The sequence below is a fragment of the Scleropages formosus genome, chromosome 20 (genome assembly GCF_900964775.1).
Source record: "Scleropages formosus chromosome 20, fSclFor1.1, whole genome shotgun sequence".
NCBI classification, from domain to species: domain Eukaryota; kingdom Metazoa; phylum Chordata; class Actinopteri; order Osteoglossiformes; family Osteoglossidae; genus Scleropages; species Scleropages formosus.
The window spans coordinates 20,317,365-20,339,110 of record NC_041825.1 but is presented as its reverse complement, the minus strand read 5'-3'; the positions used below and the strand labels follow the sequence as shown (position 1 = coordinate 20,339,110).

At 44.3% G+C, this 21,746-nt stretch overlaps 1 protein-coding gene across 4 annotated transcripts in view; it reads left to right on the top strand.

The window, feature by feature from the left end:
• septin9b (septin 9b) overlaps window positions 1–21,746 on the top strand; it is a 72,901-nt gene that overhangs the window by 4,357 nt on the left and 46,798 nt on the right. For 2 of the 4 annotated variants that reach the window (XM_018762011.2, XM_018762012.2), the window contains exon 2: window positions 4,075–4,137. In XM_018762011.2, the coding sequence (XP_018617527.1) occupies window positions 4,075–4,137 (63 nt within the window). Of the gene's footprint in view, window positions 1–4,074; window positions 4,138–9,571; window positions 9,901–16,997; window positions 17,178–21,746 lie in introns of those variants that run through there. The other 2 variants (XM_018762014.2, XM_018762013.2) reach the window with 2 other exon arrangements.

Here is a 21,746-nt window from a genome sequence, read left to right as displayed (position 1 = left end):
AATGTAGAAGAATAAATAACCAGTAACCAGCCAGAAATTTACCAAAAATGTGTGTGAAGTATTTTGTATTCTTGTACTTTGGGAAAGGGGACTGTGGTGGCGCAGTGGGTTTGGCCTGGTCCTGCTCTCTGGTGGGTCTGGGGTTCGAGTCCCACTTGGGGTGCCTTGCAACGGACTGATGTCCCCTCCCCCTCCAGCCTCATGCCCGTGTTGCCAGGTAAGGCTCCGGTTCACTGCAACCCCACTTGGGATAAGTGGCTTCAGTCAGTGTGTGTGTGTGTACTTTGGGAAAGAGAGGTTTTTTTTTTTTTTTTTTTTTTTTAACCGTACAAGGTATAGAAATTAGCAGTACATTCACAAGCAACGATGAGACTTATACTCCCAAACATTGCTCTTTTGTCATTGAACCATTCAAACAAAACCCAGGACGTGTGAATCACATAATGAAATATTGTATTTCTACACTGTTGCACATATGAAAGATGTAAAGTTTCTAACATGGGATTTTTGGGTTGTGAATTGGCCTGTTGTGCATAGTAGGGCCTGGATGGATATTTTTTGTGCTGAACTGATGGTAGAGTTGCCCTTGCATCGGAGAACTGAACATACACCATCCTTTGCAGGAAGCTTTTGGTGCAAAGATAATGTATTGAGGGTGGTGGGCTCATTTCTGCGGATTGCAGGGCCTGTATATTTAGCTGCAGTTGCTCAGTGAATTTCATTGAGTCACAATAATATAAATGACCCACTATTATTGCATATGCAAAGAAAATTAAGGTTTTTAAGGATGGAATTGTTTTTACAAAATTTAAAACTGTTTAAAGATAACCAAAGAGGTTATTTACAAACAGCTATATACTGTTTTCTTTATATACAACTAGGGTGCTGGTAGTGTAGTGGTTAGAGCTGCTGCCTTGGTTCTAAAGGTCACAGGTTTGATCTCCAGCTGTAGTACCCTTGAGAAAGGTACTTGCCCTACTTTGCTCCAGTAAAATTGCCCAGCTGTATAAATGGGTAAATAATTGTAAGCGTATGATAACTGTAACCTCAACATTGTAAGTCGCTTTGGAGAAAAGCAGCAGCTGAATGAATAAATCCAAACAGTGGAAACAAACAATTACTGGATGTTACCTTTTGTTCTTAAGTGAACAGAAAGACAGAAGACCCTACTAGTCTGATCTCCATTAGGCTGAGTTGCTTGAGTGTGGTGTGTTGGAAACTCTGATCTGAGGCTAGTGACTGAGAAGGTTTTGCTGTTGTTGCCATGCCGATGTGGCTAACAACCCTTTGCTGTGTGTGTGTGTGTGTGTATGTGTGTGTTTACGCTGGGAACCATGCCAGCGGAGTTACAGTAGGCAGAGGAAGAGGAGTGACTGGAGTGCACCAGTCAGCATTGCCGGCCTCACAGGCTCTACTGCATCCGGCGGCATTGCTGTGATGATGCTGGTTTCTGGCATGCAGAGGAAGTCAGTTGTCCCAAGTATGGCCTGGCAGCTGGGAATGGAAAATGTGCATTGAACCCTGTTTTCTTTGGAGGTCTGTGCAGAACTCTAGAGCTATGCTCTCATTGACCACATCCTCTGGGAAATGGACACTCTTTAGAATCAGTCACCATTATACCTTCTCTTATGCCATCTCACACCCAGCAGGGGTATTGCACCAAAGAGTACAACTGATGCTTCCACACCGTTTCGTAGCGCAATATGCTACGAAATACTCATCCACCCACAAAACTCCCTGTCCTCTCCCTCTGGCTAGCTGCTCTTGTCTTATGGTTGTACAGTAGAGAAGAAAAAGTGAAAATCACTGAAGCGTTACAAAGCCTGAAGGTCTGGTGACTCAAGAGGGAAGGATCTACACAGCAGTTGTGTCTCTTTTAAAAAAGAATACAAATTGAATTTTTCTACTTGTGGGGAGTTCTTTTGAAACAAAAAGACTTAATTCGAGAAATGCAAAATAAACTCTGAATGGTCTAATGTTGTTAGATGGACAAGCACAGATTTAAATTCTAATACATTGAGTAAACCTTTGATGTTCAGTTGAACATGTAATGTATCCTGTGTTTACTTTGGGTGTGTCTGATAAAGTAGACAAAGGTCTTAATGCTAAATTAAGGGTTAAGTCAACTTGTAAATATATCGCAATGTATATGGGACACGGGAGGAGGAGCGATTAAAAGATGTTAGTAGAATTTTTTTGGTGGGATGTGTCTACAGGAAGGGATTCATGATTCATGGGTCATGCTTCAGCTCTGTTAAATATTTCTCCTGAAGATTATAACTTGTGTTGGCCCAGTTGTGCTGGAATGTGACGATCATCTCAGAGAACCGCTGAGCTCATTACTTAGACATTGTTCATTATGACATCAGCAACTGTGCAGAGTTCATGTATAAATAGAAACCATGATGCACCTCTTAAGCTCTTCTTCATCCCAGCTCTCGGAAAATCTCTGGGAGAAACTGTGCTTTGTCACTGTACTTAATTCTTGCAGGAAATGAAATGCCACATGATTGTCTTGCAGGCAGATGTATTTAAGTGTTATTAATTCAATGCAAATTTGCATCACTGGCTTATAACAGATGGATTTTTTGCTCTTATAGTTCTTTTGATTTGCAGAATCGGAGTACCATCGGGCAGAAAAGGAAGTGGAAAAATAGTAGAAAAGACAGCGAATGGCCAGCTCAGTCAGCAGTTACGTAACCAAAGGAAAATGCCACGTGGAGCATGTTTTATGCTTGGCGGGCTCATATTGCGATGTGCATACCCTGCCAGATTGTGGGGGCCTCCTGGCCAAATTCTACATGCATAGGGTTACTGCAGATCACGTATGTGGTGAATGTAGAACCCTGTGTTTGGAGCCCTTCTTAGACAGGCCTGCATTTGGGCATGTCCACTGTCCTGTGCCCTGGTTGAAGAAACAGAAGTGGCATACTTTTTGAAGATTTACCTGCCAGCATTTAATTTTTTTTTTCTTTTAAATCTTATCTTTTGTTCAGCCAGCTCTTTTATGTGTGATGACATAGGCTTTTCCAGTTTCACAGCGATTTACCCGTTTCTCCTGATGAACACACCCTTGATCAAAGTACTAATCTACCACAGCAGAATTAGCATTAAACCCAGGGCTCTGCCCTGCAAGGCAGCAGCACTGAACACTGCACTATCTTCTGCTCTCATGTAGGAACTTGGGTCAAAAATCAACATTTGAGTAGCTGTTGCACCCTTGAAAAGTTTACACAGACTTGTATAACATACATTTGATTTGATGTCTTCTAGATATCCTTTTGCTAGATGTATGGATGAGTTAAGAAACTAGAATTGTATCCAAAAGATCTGCTCTTGTGCCCTTGAAGTCCTAAACTTAATATGTTCAGTTAATGACTGCTTTATTGAGTAAAGCTGCACATCTGAAACCTGGTTAAGGGACTTATGTTAAAGGGCTACCTAATGTTAACAGTATAGCAGAGGATAAAGAATAACATAGAGGATCGAGCCAGTCTGCTTTGTTTGGGTGGTGAACCTTTATGTGCCATAAGTGTGGTCACTTTGGTCAGATAGCACTGAGAAGCAGAAAAGGGGAATTTTTGTCAAGGCATGGCCGAGGAACTGTGAGGGCGTCCTGTTTGACGTGCCTCAACTGCTAGATTCCTCTTATGCATAACGACTGTCTCCTGGCAAGTAGACATCCAGTTACGCCGCTGCTGTTTTTCCAGAACAGACACAGTCTAGTAGAAGAGGAAGATTTTAAATACAGATTCTAAAACATGTTTGTGGCATGAAATTATGTGGGAGGAATTTCAGATACAGATCAGAAATCGCGCCATGACTGAAACAGCAGCTTGTGTCCTGAGGGTGTATTCTTATATATGTAGTCCTCTTCAACTCAATCATAGCACTGCCTTATTGTCTTTTTGAATGTTAAGGAATAAGGTGTGTTGAGCGGTTTGTTTATTTATTTTTTTAAATCTGTGGAGCTGGTGGTGGACATAGCTGTGTGGTGGAGGCCTGTCTTGGGTTGTTGCTTTTACCTCATAGTTGCGGACTCGCTGATTTCTGTTTCATATCCTCCTGTTGCAGGGATTGCCAGGATAGCGAGTGGAAAGGCAAAGAAAGGGGAGGCAGTGGACCCCACCAGTCCAGGTAAGCCCCATCCAGGTGGGTTGTAACACCTCTTTCTTACTGCTAGTGAGTGCAAAGGGGGAGGATGATGCTGTATGAACTATCTATCAGGTGGTGGGCCCTAACTGTTCTATTAGTGGTCAGTCATACACAATATATGGTGAAGCTGCAGGTGAAGGAATAAGGTGGCATGCTCAGAAAGACATGGCCCTGGGCGCCCCAAATGTGCACACAGGAACAGAACAAAGGCCCCCCATTGTCTTCTCATTTGTGTCACTTCTTATTGCTTCTGCCCTGCTCTCTGTCCTTACAACTTCCTTCCCTTCTCCAACCTCATTATCATACTGTACTGTCCTTTGCATTTGTGCCCTGAAAATTTCCTGTCAAGGTGCTTTTGTTGTGGAGGTGTTACTTCAAGTTGGTGCTCAAATGCTGGGCTCTTGAGCATGGGGTTTGGTGGCTTCTCTGTGCCACGGCCGTGGTGGAACTGTATACGTGTGGGTGCCTGTGTAGCTGTTTACAGGATGTGCACTCATGCTGGAGGAATCCACTTGTGTAAATGCCTGACTTTTCCATGCTGAAGGAGGATGGTGACCTGGTGGTCTCTGACTGCAGGCAGGTGGAAACTGGCAGAGCTGTTGAAAGGTATGAACGAGACCCATATCAAGGTGAGATAGATGAAGGAAACAGTGTAGGTTTGCAGGGTGGTGGGATCCTCCCCATCACTCCCACACTCTGACCCTGGAAGGCATGTGTGTCAGAGCAAGGGGAGTGACACAAGGTGAGAGCAAGGTTGATTTACAAGGGGGGTTGTGCAAGCAGCTTTTTCCTGGTCGGCTTCAAGTTATTCTGATGGTTCTTTGAGAATCCCATTGTGGCTGAGCTCCAGTTGGTGCTCTAGGTTGTGCATCAGTCCTGCCACAAAGCGTTGGAAACATTTCAGGTTCAAATCCTAAGAAGATCACACCATTGAGCAAAGAATTTAAGCATAACTGACATGGCCTTGCCTATCCATGGTGTATAAAAAGGTGGCGTAGCACAGCAGATCCATGGTGGTTCTAAGCACTTGACAGACTTGTTGACATGGAGCTGCGTGACCTCTGTGAGTTTGCAGTGTTGAACTGGGGTTACTGCTCACCTGGGACACCTGCATTGGTGTTGTGCACATAAGCACAGCTCCATAGTAGGCAGAGGTGCCTTTGATGCTTTAAGCAGCAACCGTGCACGTACTTTTATGTTGTGGTAGCCCCCGGCTACACAGGCACCTTAGTGGTTAAATACATAAACAGGAAGGACCCTGCCGTTGTACCTCTCAGCAAGATACTTAACTGTTTCAATAAATTGTGCATGTTTTGAGAAACACATCTGAAGTTAGTTTTTTTTTTTTCTTGTAAATGAGAAATAAATATTGAAATGCTGAGCTAATAACATATTCCTTCATTCAGTGAGTCAACTTTTCCGTCTCTGCGAATGAGCCCTTCCTCTTTGTATTGGTTGCCTTGAGAGATACAAAGTCTTTAGTGTTGTCAATGATACAGCATTTGTGCTTCGGAGCTATTGTTTTCCCCCCTCTTTCTGTTCAACTCAAATATTACTGCTGGAGTAGCAGTAATTATTTGCTTATTCTGTACTTGTTGTAGAAGTACTTGTTCCGGTGAACAGTGGTACATACGACGAAAAATCTCTATGAAGACTTTTGAGGGTATATACCCATTTTTCCATACAGCCGGCATACAAATTTCCTGCAGTGGCATTTTTTTTTCCTGTTAGCTGGTCATTTTACTTTCATAAATGTGCTTTGTGCATTTCTGATAAAACAGGCAGTACAGGCCCTGAACACCGCACAACACAGCTCCCGCCCCTGATTGTCAGGTCAGACGTTCACTGAGAGCAACAGCAACAAAGTAAGGATGGAATAAACACCCATGTGGACGTTTTAATTATTGCATTGTCTAATTTTCTTAAACTGTATAGAGAAATTCAATTATGCTTCGCACAGGACAACATGGGAAAACAACATCCTGTCACATTGTGAAACTTTCGGTCACAACTACTATTACAACTGAAACAGCAGATTTACTATTAATCCCACATCACAAGTTTCAGACCACACACTTATTATTCAGTACAAGTTGATTTTACTTACACCAAGCATGTTTTGTTCTGTACAGTGGCACTCAGACTCACTCTTGGTGTAACAGAATTTACACAGACAAAGAAGTTGGACGGCTGCTACCATAGTGGTTAAAGCTGCTGCCTTTGGACCTGAAGGTCACCTTCTCGGATCCCACCTCCAACTGTAGTACCTGAGCGCAAGGTACTTGCTCTGAATTGCTGCAGTAAAATTACTCAGCTGTATAAAAAGGTGAATAATTGTAGGCAGCTTAACATTGTCACTCACTTTGGAGAAAAGCACCAGCTAAATATGTAAATGTGTCTCACACAAAATGTTTTTGTCCCTCAGTTGTGTCAGTTTGGCTGTTTTCTTGTTAAATCTACTGTATTAACTTCTAAAATTCATGGTAACAATGACTGCTAGCATACAAGCAGAGTTCTAATGGTGATGGTTGGACTCTTGTGAAATGGCCACTGGGTAAAGACTAATATTTCTTCAAGAAGTTTAACAAAGGTATCCTGCTCCTGTAACAAAACCGAGTGCTGTATATACTTTCAACTTTTTGATTAGGGTTAATATAAATCACAGATAAAATGGTAGATTCAGTAGTAAACTATAAAGATACTAATGGCTTTTATGAGATTAATACCCTTATGCTGTTGTAAATAAAGCCTTAATCTCATGGTGTGATGAAGATAATTTAATGTCCAACATTTATTAATTATTAACATGTCTTGCACATTTACATTTTACATTTATTCATTTAGCAGACGCTTTTTTTCCGAAGCGAGCATTACATTAGGAGAAAGAGACATAGCTGAAACCATGTGATTCTTAAGTAACCCTAGTTTGCTGCTTTCCACTAGATGGACAGATGTTCATCGCTTGAGTAGTTGCATTTGAAATATAATCAAAATGTCTCACAAAAAGGTTGATAAAGTGTGAAAAGCATTTGGAAATGTGACGAATACAGAGAAAGATGAGTAGAAGACAAAAAAATATAATGTTATGCCCTGAAATGAATTGGCACTCTGTCCAGAGTGTACCCTGCCTCTGGCCCTTTGTTTCTGGGACAGGCTCTGCACCTCTGACCCTACATAGGACAAGTGGTAATTGATGATGACTGAATGAATAAAAATATAGGATTAAAAGCTATAAATAATTTTTGTTACATATGTAATGTCAGTGCTGTCATTTTTTGTGCATAAAGTGCTCTCTTTGCTGTTTTATTGAATTTTAGATTACATCTTTGATGTAGGAAGCAATTTTTCTCTCAATAAGAAATAATGATATTTTAAATTCATAGTGGGAATTTGACTATTGGAGTGATTTCATGGAACAGATTTACTAGTTCGGTAAAGAACGGATGTAGTTCTTTGCATCCATGTGAGATACATGCATTTATGGTTTTACATTATTTTATTATTACTTTTTTAATGCAGCTGCTGTTTTTAAAAATGTTTTAAGTGCTTTTGTATTTAACATACATATGTGGCATTTTATACGTTTTGCGAAATAGCTGTATTAAAGTTACATTGTATTAAATTCTACCTAAGTATAAAATGATGACGATTAATAAAAACATATTGGAGAAAGCGTGTAATAGATGTACTCATGAACATACACGTGCGCGCACACAGTCACGCACGTTATGCGCCCATTCAAATGGCCTCCAGCAATCTGTTACCAGTTCATGCTTGCGCAATGCTCTTTGTTACCCTTTGGGTTATTCTATTCTTTTTACGGATGGGGTCAGCCTGTTGGTGGGGGCACCGAAAGAGCAAGATGTCATGTCCTCCTGAGGGAAAATGTACTTTTAAATTAACTCTGCATTGCATAACCTGAAATCGGTCACATTCGTGCACTCGTGTCATAATTAGATGAAAAATGTGAGGAATCGAGGAGATGGTCAACATTTAATATGACAATGATGTCATCTGGCAGTAGTGGGGACGGTGAAATCATGCAGCAGTGTTCCAGGGTGGTGCAGTCCTCCTGGAGTTTGTACAGCTGGCCTGGGCTGTCTCCCGTCTCCAGCGGTAGCTGCTGCGTCTGATGTGGATGGACAGATATATTTGGCCTCTGCCTGGGACACAGCAGAGTGCTGTTGGAACATAAACGGACGAACGCTCACAATTACAGACCCACTCACACAGCCTTGCATCACAAACTCACTAACACATCACATACTATGGTGTACTTCCCAAACACATGAGCTCGCCTGCATTTTACCAGTGGACCATCTGCATCAACATCTGTAAAATAAACAGTTTACCTTACATCTTGCCTGACAATATGGTCTTCTGGGGCCGGGGCCTCCTGTCGCCCATGTCTCTCCTGCAGCTGGACCTTTAATGATTTCCCCTGCCTCGCAGGCCTGGAGATGGGATGACTCTGCAAGGATGGGATTTTGTTTTGGTTCATGAAGATCCAGACTGAGAATACATCAATACCGGTTACATGGCAGTTTTGGTTTGATTTAAAAAAAAATTTTATGTCATTTCAAGGGCTTGACCAGTTAAAGGGGGTATTGTTTCCAGAAAATGGCGTCCAAGAAATATGAATCGCTTGCACTGAGAAGGACAAAAGTTCAGCAGTTCTTGTTGGCTCTTTACTGGCCATGCATTATGGGAAGTCTGATCAGAATGACTTGAAGTAAGAAAGCATGAAAGCTATAGGTTACTTAACTGCTTGGACAAACTCTTGTACATTGGGAAAGCGACAGTTGGGAAGCAAATGGGAATGACTCACAAGCATCCTGTACCAGTTACAATTTCCATCCCAGAGTGACTGAAGTTGGAGCCCAAAGTAAAACACTAATAGGGAATGCTGTGACCAGATGTTTTTTACTCTCAAATGTCTTTAGTGCTCTCAACATAGCAACATTTTGACCTCAGGCAAGTGTAACAAAGAGGCCGAAGGTCAGTGTGCGTCAGCTCTTTCTGCAGACCGCTGAGGGGGGCTGAAAACCAAAAGGGTGGAACTTGGCAAGACCCCAAAGTGAGCCCCCCGTTAGTATTCATAGATACACGTGGAATCTTACAGCTGGACAAATTAAGCTATTTTCCATTTTGAAAAACCTTAAACGTGATTCAAATTTCCTCCACTGGCATACTCAAGACTCCTGTCTGCGACAGCCTTATGAGAACCTGGAGGCAACTGCTGCACCTTTCAGTAAACAACACTCTGCAGAGTCCTGGGCCACGGGTGCGAAAGGCTGCTGAGGAGGTTGGGGGCTGGGATTGGCCAAACCCTTGCACAGTAAGTGGGACGGGTTATTTTGGGCTGGGGCGTTTGGGTCACATGGCCTGGGTTTCTATTTCAAAGACACAATACAGCTTCAGTGTCAAGGCATGAAAAAAGGGGAAAAAAAAAAAGTGAGGGGAGGGGGAGAAAGCAGGAGAAAGTCCATATGAGCAGCACATGGCGATGCTGTCATTGTGGATGCATTCATTTTCATAGCAGACTGAAGAAATTAAACTGAGCCAAGCACGGAAGAGAAGGAGAGTTAGAGTTGGAAAGTGAGTGAGAGAGAGAGAGGGAGAGAGAGGTTGAAAAGGGAAGTCTCCAAAAAAAAGGAGAGGAAAAAGGGAAAAAAAAAAAAAAGTAGTCGTTACATGTGGCTGTTTGAGGGTGTGATCCAGCCATGGAGGGAGACAAAATCGCAGGTAAGTGGGACCTAATTTCCAGCTCCCCTCACTGTAGGGATTCTCTAACAGACATGTTTATCTAACTTTTGTCAGCATTCTTTTTTTTTTTTTCTCCCTTGCCTTTTTTCTTTTGAGTGACTGAGTGGGCTGCCGTTCTTGCCTGTGCCTCAGAGCCGCCAGCGCTCCGTCTGGGTTTAGTTTGGCTATAGTCGGCTGGCGGCCACTGGGATTCGGGAGGGGGGTGGGCTCCTGCCCGGCTGTCGGACCGCCGGCCGGGCTTCAGCGGCAATGCTGACCGCTGGGGTCGCAAAGGCCGCTTTGGTTCTGTTTCTCGCCTCTGACTTTGTTCAGAAGTTGTGTAAATTAAAGCAGCGATAACGGGAAGCATGCCATTTGTGTCTCTGTTGCCTCTGACTGTTTGTTGCACTCTTGGTTGCTTTGGTGGTCCCCACAGAGACAGGAGTGTTTGACTGATGGGGTAGAAGTCCCCTACTTCTACTGCTTGGGCTGCTGAAGGCTTGGTTCATCGGTGACAGAATACATATGAGGCTCTTGCAATGTTCTATAAGGGGCCTCAGCAAAAAGGCTGAGTTTCCCTTTTGTGTTGTGCTTCCACGATGTTGCTTTAAGTAGTTTGCTTTATGCCTGTGCCTCCATGGATGGGGGAAAGCTGCCCCATGCCCTGGAGTATGACTGGAATGCAGACCACCTTTCTGCTGTGTTTCATTCTGGGGCTGCTTTGGCACAAGTCATCTTGGACTATCCCTGCTTGCAAAGTAACAGAGGATTCGACAAACCCTCCAGATGTCCCACCAAGGACCCCGGCGTCGGTGCCTCCAGTGGAGGGAGCGTGCTAATGGATTCTCCAGGAGGAGGTTTATCGAGGCTAGCATGGGGAAATGGGTGAGGTGGGCGGGAATGACAAAAATGTGACTAGGGAGAATGAAGAACGGCAGAAATCTCTGAGGGTCTTCACAAGTGGGGTCCTTCCTGTTGCTGGAGCAAATTCCCAGCTGTCTCCTGTAACCAGAACTGAGCCTGGCTGTCTGAGGGCTCCTTACTCTGCCTCCTGATTATATATTTATTGCTCCACAGGATTTTTGTATAGTTAAGGTTACATTAGTACTGTCTTCTAGTTTGCTGAATGTATTGTACTTTAAAATTGTTCATGGATAACACAAATAGGAAAAAATGTCCTATTTACTCTTACAGGATACACCATCTTTTCCCCCAATAATTTGTATCTGTAACAGTCCAAAATACCTGCTTACATACGCTTGAATAATTTCTAAAGGACTATATTCGGATGAACAGTCCATTGAAATCTGTTGATCTGTCTGCAGGTGGGACTGTAATGAATGTTTCGTGTTTCTCAAACGCTGACTGCTTTTCATTGCCAAGCGATAGACAAAGTTCCCGCTTCCACACAAGCTGCCGCTCGGCACATTCCTCCCATTCTGTGCGACCAAGGCTTCAGCCAGCTCAAAACCAAAACCATACATCTTTAACCTAAATTAGCATCTACTGTGTACTCAAATGGTGACGTGGGCAAGGTTGATGGTAGACTTTTAACACAGTGTGAACTCTCTTCTGAACAATAAAAATAACTCTGCACGGTTTATTTTTTAAAATTGGATCTACACCGGTTACATGTGTTCCAGAGTGATTTTTTTTTTTTTTTTTTTTTCCCTCCTCTTTTCTCCAAGGACTGAATTTGATAAGTCATATTGTAGTCATGTTAATCATACTGATTTTTGTAGGAAACCACAGGGTGGTGCTCTTACTGTGTTATACATTCATAAGCAATAGCCTCTTCTTGTAAGCATTTGAGGCAAACATGCGTTTCTCTTGCTTGAGGAATATTATGAAGATGTGACTAATATTCTGTTAGGGCAGAATGGCTGAGACCTGTATAGCCCTTCTCGCTGTGTTTATTTGCAGGCCCCTGGGGCAGCAGCCTGTGTGTTTTTTTTTTTTTTTTTTTTTTTTTTTCCTTTTAGTGTAACTCTGGCTCAGTTTTATAGGGGAAGCTGAAGGCAGCTCAGCTTCCTTGCACTGCTTGTTTTGGGTGGGTGTCCATGGCGACCACAGCAAAAAGACGCAACACATTTAGACCGCTCAGAGCCCAATACGATGAATATATCCTGGAACCTTCCGGCTCACTTGCCATTTATGTACGCTTCTGTTTCTGCTGCTTGCCACCGTGTTTGTGAACTGAAATGTTATAAGAAAAAAGATCTTAAGGACTTTGATATGCTTTAATATCCTGAAATTATGTCAGCAAGTCTTACAAAAACAGGCGACCGACATGAAATGGCAAAATCCTCGATGAGAACGTTTCATAATATGAGTACACTGCTTAACTAGTGAGTGGGATGCCCTGTGTTGATGTCCCTTTTCTACAAATGCCAGCTTTAAAGTAGCTGAAAATGACTGCTGAAACTGGTCAGATTATGTGTGACCACTTGGAGTATCATGATTCCATGGACTGCTTTTAAGTTTCAGAGCACTGGTGGTTGGGCTTGTGGAGATGATGGCATAAAAGTGCAGAACTTACCTGCAGGAAATGATGCGATTCACAGCAGGAGTCACTTTCCGCTGAGAAAAGTCTTTCTGCCTGTTTACTGAGAACAAGGATCTTGCTGCAGCGGGGCTGGCCATAAGAAAGTCTTTGTTTTCTGTTGTGTGGGGGACCTGTGGGTAGCGGGGGGAGAAATCTTTCCGGTTTTTAACAATGTCCATGTTAATCTTTTGGGGATAAGGCATGGCTGCTACAGCCAGTAGCTAGCCTTGCCTCCTTTCATTTGCACCGTGCTATGGTTGACTGATGGCATGAGAGGGCAAGATTGCGCAGATAACTAGCTATGATACTGTAAAATGTGGACAGCCAAAGAGAAAAAGCCCACCACTAGGCTGTGTTGGAACAATTCATGCTATGATCAAGAGCATTTGCTAAATAAAACATCAATCACGGTTTCGAAAGACACAGTTATCACTCAGTGTCTAGTCTTCTTGCTCTATTTCTCTCTCTCCTTTTTTTCTTTTCCTCTCTGCATAACGGTGAGTCATTTCTCAAGCTGACTGGACCTGCAGGTCCTATCTGGATGTGGCTGGTGTGTCTACCCATGGAGAATTCCTGCTCCTGCACTCGTGAAGGAGACTGCAGTGCTGCCTGTTTTCCATATGAGAACTGTGGGGACCTCTGTCTTATCTCACATTTACTGTTAGGCGGAGCTTGATTTCCTAGCTCGTGAAGGGGAAGAAGAGAGTCCTGCCTCAGAGAAGTGGTTAGAGACAGGTCTGCTAAACTGAGGTAGGCAGAGGGAAATCTGGAAAAAAGTGGAAACGTACAGAGTGTGAGAATCCACACAGAAGTGCTTTGCGTACAGCCCCCTCTGCAGTAGCCAAATGAGTTATGGGGAGAGCAGTCAGTCTTGCACAGCGAGAGATTTTCTTCAGGCTTTTCTTTTATTATCCTTGCTAATTCGGCAGAGTTAGATTATCAAAAATGACCTCTTACAAAACTTGCCAAACATTCACCGCAATGCACTATGGTGAGATTGTACTATCAGTTCCGCAAAATGATGATTCTTCAAAGTCCTAAAAAAGGGGCCTTTCAAAAACTCAAAGGTCAGCCAGGCTGGGGCTTTCTTATAACTAGAGCTCTGGTGTCCTTGAATGTCACAGGTACTGAATGGCAGCGGGCAGAATGGAATAGAGTTTGCATCATATGCAGACTTGCATGTTCTTCTGTGCAGGCAGATGACTCTCTTGTATAGAGCTGGTCAGTGGCAGCCTGGTACTTGAGCCCTCCCTCCAGTCCTGTGGCAGTGCTCTTGTTAGAATAGCATGGCCAAGCAGTCCTCCAAGTTTAAACCACCCACTTTTGTTCAGCTGTTTGTTTATTTATGTATATGTTTGTCAAGAGCAACATCTGCTCACAGATGTTTCTGAACTACTTCTGCCAGCTGCCTCCAGATGTTGTTCTGGAGAGCCATAACTGGACCAGAGGCCTAATCCACAATGCAAGGCTCAGCATGTACTCGTCTCCTCTTCTAGAGGACTAAAATACTCTGAGTCATACTGGAGAGAAGCTTTCTCGGAGAAGCCTGCTGTGTAGATCATGATAGGAAAAGACGACTGGGCTCTGCTCATGCTGAAGCCTGACTTGGATCATATTGATGGGAGGCTGTGCCCTGTAGATCATACTGGAATCACATGTGGGCTGAGCTGAGAGGAAACCGTGCTCTGTCGATGGTAGTGGAGCCTAATTTGAACCACACTGATGAGGGAACATGCTCTGGCGGTCAGATCTGCAAGCTGTTGTGCTCCAGCCAGGCCTTTTCTCTTGCGCACACATGCCTTGCTGAGCTACACTGCAAAGTGTTTCTGCCGTTGCTTAAATTAGGGCACATTCTGTAGTCACAGCTCGTCTGGGACAAGTCTGGAAACATAGTAAATTAAAGCCACAAGCTATGCAGAGTTCCTTAGCTTATTGCCAGTGAGCTGACTCTGTGCTGAGATGGCCAGATCCTAAAGTGCTGAAAACACCCGCATCATTTTCAGTAACTCATATCCAACAGTCGAAACATTTGTGGAAACATAACGTCTTTCATGAAGCCGAGGAATTCCCCAGATTTTTCTTTGGTTTCCATGGCTAATGATGTAAGAATCTTTTGATCTTTTACCCTCTATGTGGATTTAAGGGTATGGTTTCAAGACCAGGTCTTATGGATACAGAACATTTTATAAGTGAAGTAAGCATTTTTTAGCATATGAAGTCATATGTGTGTATGACTTGGAAACAATTCTAAATTGTGTGTGTGTGTGTGTGTGTGTGTGTCTGTGTGTAATTTATATACACACACAGACGAACACATGCAAATCTGCTCACTCACTGTACTTTGTCACAGTGGACCAGATGCATGAAAATGAATCTCAGATTCAGTGCTATATTTGTATAAAACAGATTGCAGCCAGCAGGTTTAATTTGTGTGGCCTATACATTGCTTAGTTTTATCTACTCATAATGGTCAGTAGGTGGTTAAATATTCTCTCTGATGTGGTGAAAAAGAAAGGTGTATACACACACACACATGTTGGCTAAACCAAGCGGGGCCTAACCTGGCAACCCGGGGGGGGGCATCCAGGATGGGACGCCAGTCTGTCACAAGGCATCCCAAGCGGCACTCAAACCCCAGATCCGCCAGAGAGCAGGACCCGGCCAAACCCGCTGTGCCACCGTGCCCCTCAAGGAAGGTACAGCCCTGCAGATTTCTTTCTATGTGTTTGGGTTTTTTTGAATGCCCCATGGTTCTGCAAGCAGCAACCATAAAAGGAAGTGTAAGTTAGCTCTAGGCTAGAGGTGCTGAGCTTGAATAACTCATCCCTGAACCTGAGGTGTTACAGCAGAGATGCCTGACTTCAGCCTAGTTGCCCTTAGCCCATAATACTCTTTGTGTGAACACCGAAACTTGTTGCTTCAGTGAGCTAGCTGCCCTGTTTTATTAGGAGTATGTTTACTGCTAGCTGTTCATCTACAGATTTGTATGTGCTCTGCTGGCAAGTCATCACGAACTGTGACCTTGTGAGTTTGCCTTGTGTATGGTTGGAGGAGCTCATAGCTGATTTCCCCTGTGCTGAGTGCGGCGGGCCATCGAATGATCTCAATTGCGGTGGCTGGATGCATGGAGCTCATTAATATCAGCAACTTTTGACCCCATGCTCTATCCCACATTACACTTATTCATGGCCTTTGTCCGTCCCCTCAAAGGTCAGCTGGCTGGGTAGGATACACACAGCTGATGTACTCCAACCCTACCTCCACCCACCTCTCCAGTCGAGGAAGCCACCGGCCCGCCCAACAAGAAGGAAAAGGAATGGGCAATAAAAACACTGTGTTCAGGAAGGCAGTTCTCAGCACAATGTTCCTGACAGCCTGGAGTTGGGGGGGTGGGGTGGGGTGGGGTGGAGTGGAGTGGAGTGGAGTAGGGTGTGCTTTTCATGGTGACAAATTGGGTCAGGCTTTAACCAGGTCCGGTGGAGTGCATTTCCTCTCCTCCCCAACCCCCAAGCTCATCATGCTGGAGACCCAAAGGTTGTGTTCTGCATGCCTGATGAGAGCCCCAACTCCATGAGTAATTAAGGAGGTCTTCAGATGAGAAGGTATTTGTTTAGTTATGGCTGGTCTCATGAAAGTGCAGTCTTGATCCAAATTACTGCACTGGAACGCTGTTTTTCTGTAAAGTGTTGTTTCTTTGCATGCCTTATTAGGATTGAAGCAGGAATAAAAACAACTGTTGGAGGATGGAGCATAATGAACATAAATAGAAGAGTGCAGAGTGTGGGATCTAAACAAGGGGGTTGTACCATCTAACACTAAGAACAAAGTATATACTGAGATGTGGCTTCTTTATTAACACTATGCAGCGATTCCTGCAATTGAACATTGATGTATCAAAATAAAGATTACTTGCATCTCTGAACATTTGTATTAAGTTTCCGGGCCAGTTAGCAGGAGTGGAGCAGCAGGTTTTCAATATGTGTAGTGATCAGATGTTGGTTTCTTTGTCCTCTTTATTTTTGAAAAGTTTCTGCATGAGAGCATAGAACTCATGAATTGAACTGTGAGCATTACCTTGTTGTGGGTGTCATTGCTACAGACGGATGCATCTGGACTTTGTTTATAATTTATAGGATGGTAAACAGTGGCACTTAGTGTTACAGTTGGCCAGATTGTGTGTGTGTGTGTGTGTGTGTGAGAGAGCTAGAGAGACTGCATCAGTGAATGTGGCTGTGTCCCTATAGAGAATGGCTGCGTGTGTGTGTGTGTGTGTGTGTGTGTGTGTGTGTGTGTGTGTGTGTGAGAGAGAGAGAGAGAGAGAGAGTACGCAGAGTGGGTGTGGTGGTCCAGTGGAGCCAAGCAGCGTTGTGCTTACAGAGAGGCTGCCGTAGTGAGCGAGCAGCGGCCCCACAGCTGGAGGGGGTGAGAGGGAGTGAGTCAGCGAGAGGGAGGGGGTTGCAGTTTGCCTTTCACTCCACGCTCACCAATGAAGAGAGCAGAGGAGCACGCAGGCAAAATAAGTTGGTCCTTTAAGAAAGTTGTGGGCCTGGATCCTGGAAGCACAGCTTTTTTTTTGTGTCGACTCCTAATTTGGGATTTGTTTAAAATCCGGAGAGCGTCTCCGAGACGTTACCTTGATTGGGAACGGATTTCTATATCCTGGTATTAACACAAAAGATGTCTGATTCCACTGTTAATGTTCACTTGGAGGGAATAATATCAGACTTTGAAGGTCAGTCTTTTTTCATATTTTTTCCTCTGCTTCTGTATTTTTCTTCCGTAACACTTACAAAGATGTATAAATTTTCCATGAAAATATCTAAACCACACTATTGAACATGTTTGTTTTGGTAGGATCAAGCATGTAAAGTCTGTAAAGATTTGATTTCGGCTGTGTGTATTGTGTTGCGAGTTCTCGGTGTCTGGGTTCCTGAGAAACGCAACCTTTTGGTGAACTACTTCTCCCTTAGTCTTTGTGTTGCTGCGTCAGTCCATTCAGCAGTGAGGTCATGTGGCTATCTGATGTCCGAATCGTTCCGCGGCGACGCACCGCTCATTTACACATGATGTTCTGCTCAGACGGTTGATGGCAGGCTCATGGCTGGAACCCTCCCAACACAAGCAGACCAGCGGGGAGATCTTTTTGCAAAGAGAGCAGACGGGGAATCGTGGGTGAACATCTGGCTCTTCCCGTCCACTTCCTTTCCGCTGTGCTCACTTCTCTCCTTTCATCTCCATGGTGCTGCCATTGATTTCCTCTGCTGTGCCCCCCATCCCGTTCCCCTTTCCTCCCTCCTGTCCAGCTGTGAGGGGCTTGACAGGACACCGTCCTTCCTCAGCGTGGGAGAACATGGGCTCACTCCTTCACTAAGTCCCCTCCCGTTGAACTGTGCGTTCCTCACTGGATTGTGTGCAACAGCGTAATTTTTGTAATACGCCCCCTGGGAGTTCGTGAGAGATGATCTCCATCTATTGTAGTATGTTGTGGAAAACAGTTCAGGGGCAGAAATAGGATAGTCTCAAAATAGTTATCTTACACACATTTGTTGCTGCTCTGTGTTTGGCTTGTGTTCTGTGTATATATGTGAATGCTGCTTGTGGGACTGTTAGGACACATGGACACAATGAAAGTCAGATCATCTCAGATTTTTGTTTGCAACGTTAACCTGGTTAGACTCTGGTTATGGTATACAAATGCATTAATAGAACTGCTCCCAGCTGTCTACAAACTTGATCATCCCCTACACCCCAACCATACTGCTGCGGTCCTCCACGTATGCCTGCTTGGTGCTCCCGCGCATGAAACGTAAAGCGCAAAGGTTCTCGGTTCTGGCTCCGTTGTGGTGGAACGACCTCCCCCTCTCGCTCAGAACTACTGAATCTCTGTCCACATTTAAAAAGAGTCTTTTAAACTCACCTCTTCCGGCCTCACTTCGCCCATGATCTCTTAAGCTCATGTAAGGTGTAAATAAATATTCATGCACTAATGAGATCATACCTGTTAAACAATAGATAAACCTTCACGCAACTACTCCTGTAATATAACGTAAATATTTATATGTACATAAAAATTACTAGGAAGGAATCGTTGATATAATCGTTGGATGAAGTTTTATGCAGCTACCTGTGTGATGTACATTGATTCATATGGTGGAAAGAGACTGTACTTAATCACGCGTCTGCTGAATGAATAAATGTAACCTCTATTCAGAGGACACTTTTATGCAAGGTGACTTACATTGTTAGATAAGCAGCTTTACAGTGGGTTTTCCCATTTCTATTGCAGAGTTCTCCTAATGTATCGATTCAGGGTCAGTACCTTGATGAAGGTACCAAAGCAGGAGTGGGAATTCAAACTAGGAGTCTGCAGAGTGGAAAATCGCAGCTCTAAATGCCATGCTATTTGCTAATTAAAATATCCAGAATCTCTCTCTCTCTCACACACACACACACACACACACATACTGTCTGAACTGCTTGTCCCATACGGGGTCGCGGGGAGCCGGAGCCTAACCCGGCAACACAGGGCACAAGGCTGGAGGGGGAGGGGACACACCCAGGACGGGATGCCAGTCCGACACAACGCACCCCAAGCAGGACTCGAACCCCAGACCCACCGGAGAGCAGGACGAGATCCAACCCACTGCACCACCGCGGCCCCCTATCTAGAATCCATATTGTATTTATTTTTACTTTGGAATACCTGGCAAAGAAATTGCATGTATTTTCTGATTAATTTCACTTTTACTTAAGTTAGTTTTCAAGGAATTTCCACCTGTAGCTCTAGATGCTGTTTAAAATGTAACAGTTTTGTTTTGTTTGGTCTGATACTTGTCTAGTTGATTGTCTTTGCGCCCCCCGCTCATTTAAAAACAAATTTGAATTAAAAAAAAAAAAAAAACAAAACTTGTTTTTAGTGCATAGGGGGTGCGGTGGCGCAGTGGGTTGGACCGTAGTCCTGCTCTCCGGTGGGTCTGGGGTTCGAGTCCCGCTTGGGGTGCCTTGTGGCGGACTGGCGTCCCGTTCTGGGTGTGTCCCCTCCCCCTCCGGCCTTCTACCCTGTGTTGCTGGGTTAGGCTCTGGCTCCCTGTGACCCCCATGTGGGAAAAGCGGTTCAGACAGTGTGTGTGTGTGTGTGTGTGTGTGTGTGTGTGTGTGTGTGTGTGTGTGTGTGTGTGTGTGTGTGTTTTTTTGTAGTGGTGTGCAAAATTAGAGGGGATGTGGTGGCGTGGCAGGTTTGACCGGTACCTCGCTGTTTGCCGGGTACGGGGTTTGAGCCCTGCTCGGGGTGTGTGCCGGTTCCGCCGGGTCAGGCTTGACTCGATGGCATCAACAACAATAATGACATGATCAACAAAACTGAACACATACTGTAAAGTAATTCTAAATATGGTTTGACTTGGACATTGTGCAGTGTTTGTCTCTCGCTTCTACATCAGTTTTTTTTTCCCTTTTACTTCATGTGAACATTTTGTTGGCATTGGAAAGCTGGATTAATTCTCTCTGTTTGACAGATTTTGACAGATTAAACCTTTGGACGTCTCTCCAGCGTTTCATTTATTTGCAGGCGGCACTGAGCGTAACGCTGAAGCGTGACTGGGTGCGAAACGCAGAGGGTGTGCATCTCGTGTAGCATTCCATGGGCGTGTGGTCCAAACATCAGGTTCGGTCTGCAGGCAGAGGCCACATTCTTCCAGTCAGTTTTAGGCCTTTTGACCAGCTTGCATGGAGGAAAAAATGAAGCTGCATTAACTGGAATTTTATTTATTCACAGCGGCGCTGCGTTTGCTTACTCCTCGGTGCAGCCTTGCACAGCGGGCTAGTCCCCCGCCGGAGCTGAGGTGTTGGGAGATGGTGCCATTGTCTTCCTCTCTCAGCACGAGGGTGTTTGGGCCAGGAGAGGAAATTCCACAGAGGGCACAAATTCTGTGGGTGCCAGAAACAAGCAGACAGTGGGCATTTCAGCGTTCAGCCTCTTGCTGCAGTGGGCCTGGAAAAACAGGCTGGTGTGTAGATTTTCTCCCCCTCCGCGAACATTCCTGCTCTCTGTGTGCCACTCCCAACCCCCTGCACAGCTGCCTACCCTGGGAACACCACAATATTCAGGAACTTGAGGGATTTTTGTAAATTTCAGTGAGTCTTTTGTTTATTCATTTAACTGATGCCCTTATTTGCAGCAACACTTTACTATTAGCCATTTATACAGCAAGGCAATTCCTTACCCCTGTTACTTACCCTGGAGCAATTCAGGGTAAACACCTTGTTAAAAGGTATAACAGCACAGAAAGGGATTTAAACCTGGGTCCTTTGGTTGCAGTATTGCACTGTGCTACCTTTTGCCACCTATGAACACCACAAACACTGCAGGGTGTTCTCCAGGTAATCTCAGAATCCCATCAGAATTACGTTTGTACCTTTTTCCTCCTGCAGGACAGTGTTGTGTCTGTCTGTGTCTACTATGTGAGTCTGAGAGTACTGAGTGTCTGTTTCATTTCTGCTCGCCTGTGACCCCCAGACCCCGACCCTCGACATGACCCTCGCTCACTACTTCACATGATTATGTGTTCTCCTTAGTTGACTTGTTTGTTGCCTGATACACTGCTGCCTGACCTGCTGTTCTCTACTAAAAATGAAATGAGTAAGAAAAGACCATCTTCTCAGGTTTTCCAGTCATATGATAGGTGTTCACCACGTATGATAGACACGGCTAATCTGTTTCTCGTTAACTTTTAAAATACTCCAGTTCTGAACAAACTGACATGAAACAAGTTGAACTGGTAGGGTTAAAGCTTCCCGATTAGGAGGTGGACTTGTTGTTGGGGGGGGGGGGTGGTCCCCCCATTATTCAGACCGGCAGTTCTTCACATTAAATATTAGTATCAGGAAGAAGGAGTAGTTGGTTGTGCATGGAGCTGAGTGCAGCGCTGAGCTCCTCAGATCTGCAGCAGCTGTGGTAGCTTGGCTTTGGTTATATGGTTGCCACCAGGTTCCGTCCTGTTGGACTTTCTCTTTTGTCTCTACCACTGTGTACAGTGCTGAACCACAGGGTCTGCAGCTGCATAGAATAAGCGCAAAAAGTGTTTGGAAAACCTTAATTACAGTTAACTGATTATTTTGAAGAAATCAGTTAAATATACAGTGTTGCTCTGCCTCACGAAGGCAGTGTGTTCCTTAGAAACCCTTTGTAATATGAACTCTCATTACTCAAAGATATAAATACCATTAGTATTAATGGTAAACGTTTATGTGCGGTCCTGAGCCTGCAAAAGGGACAGTCATTTATGCTGAAATATCACAAAAC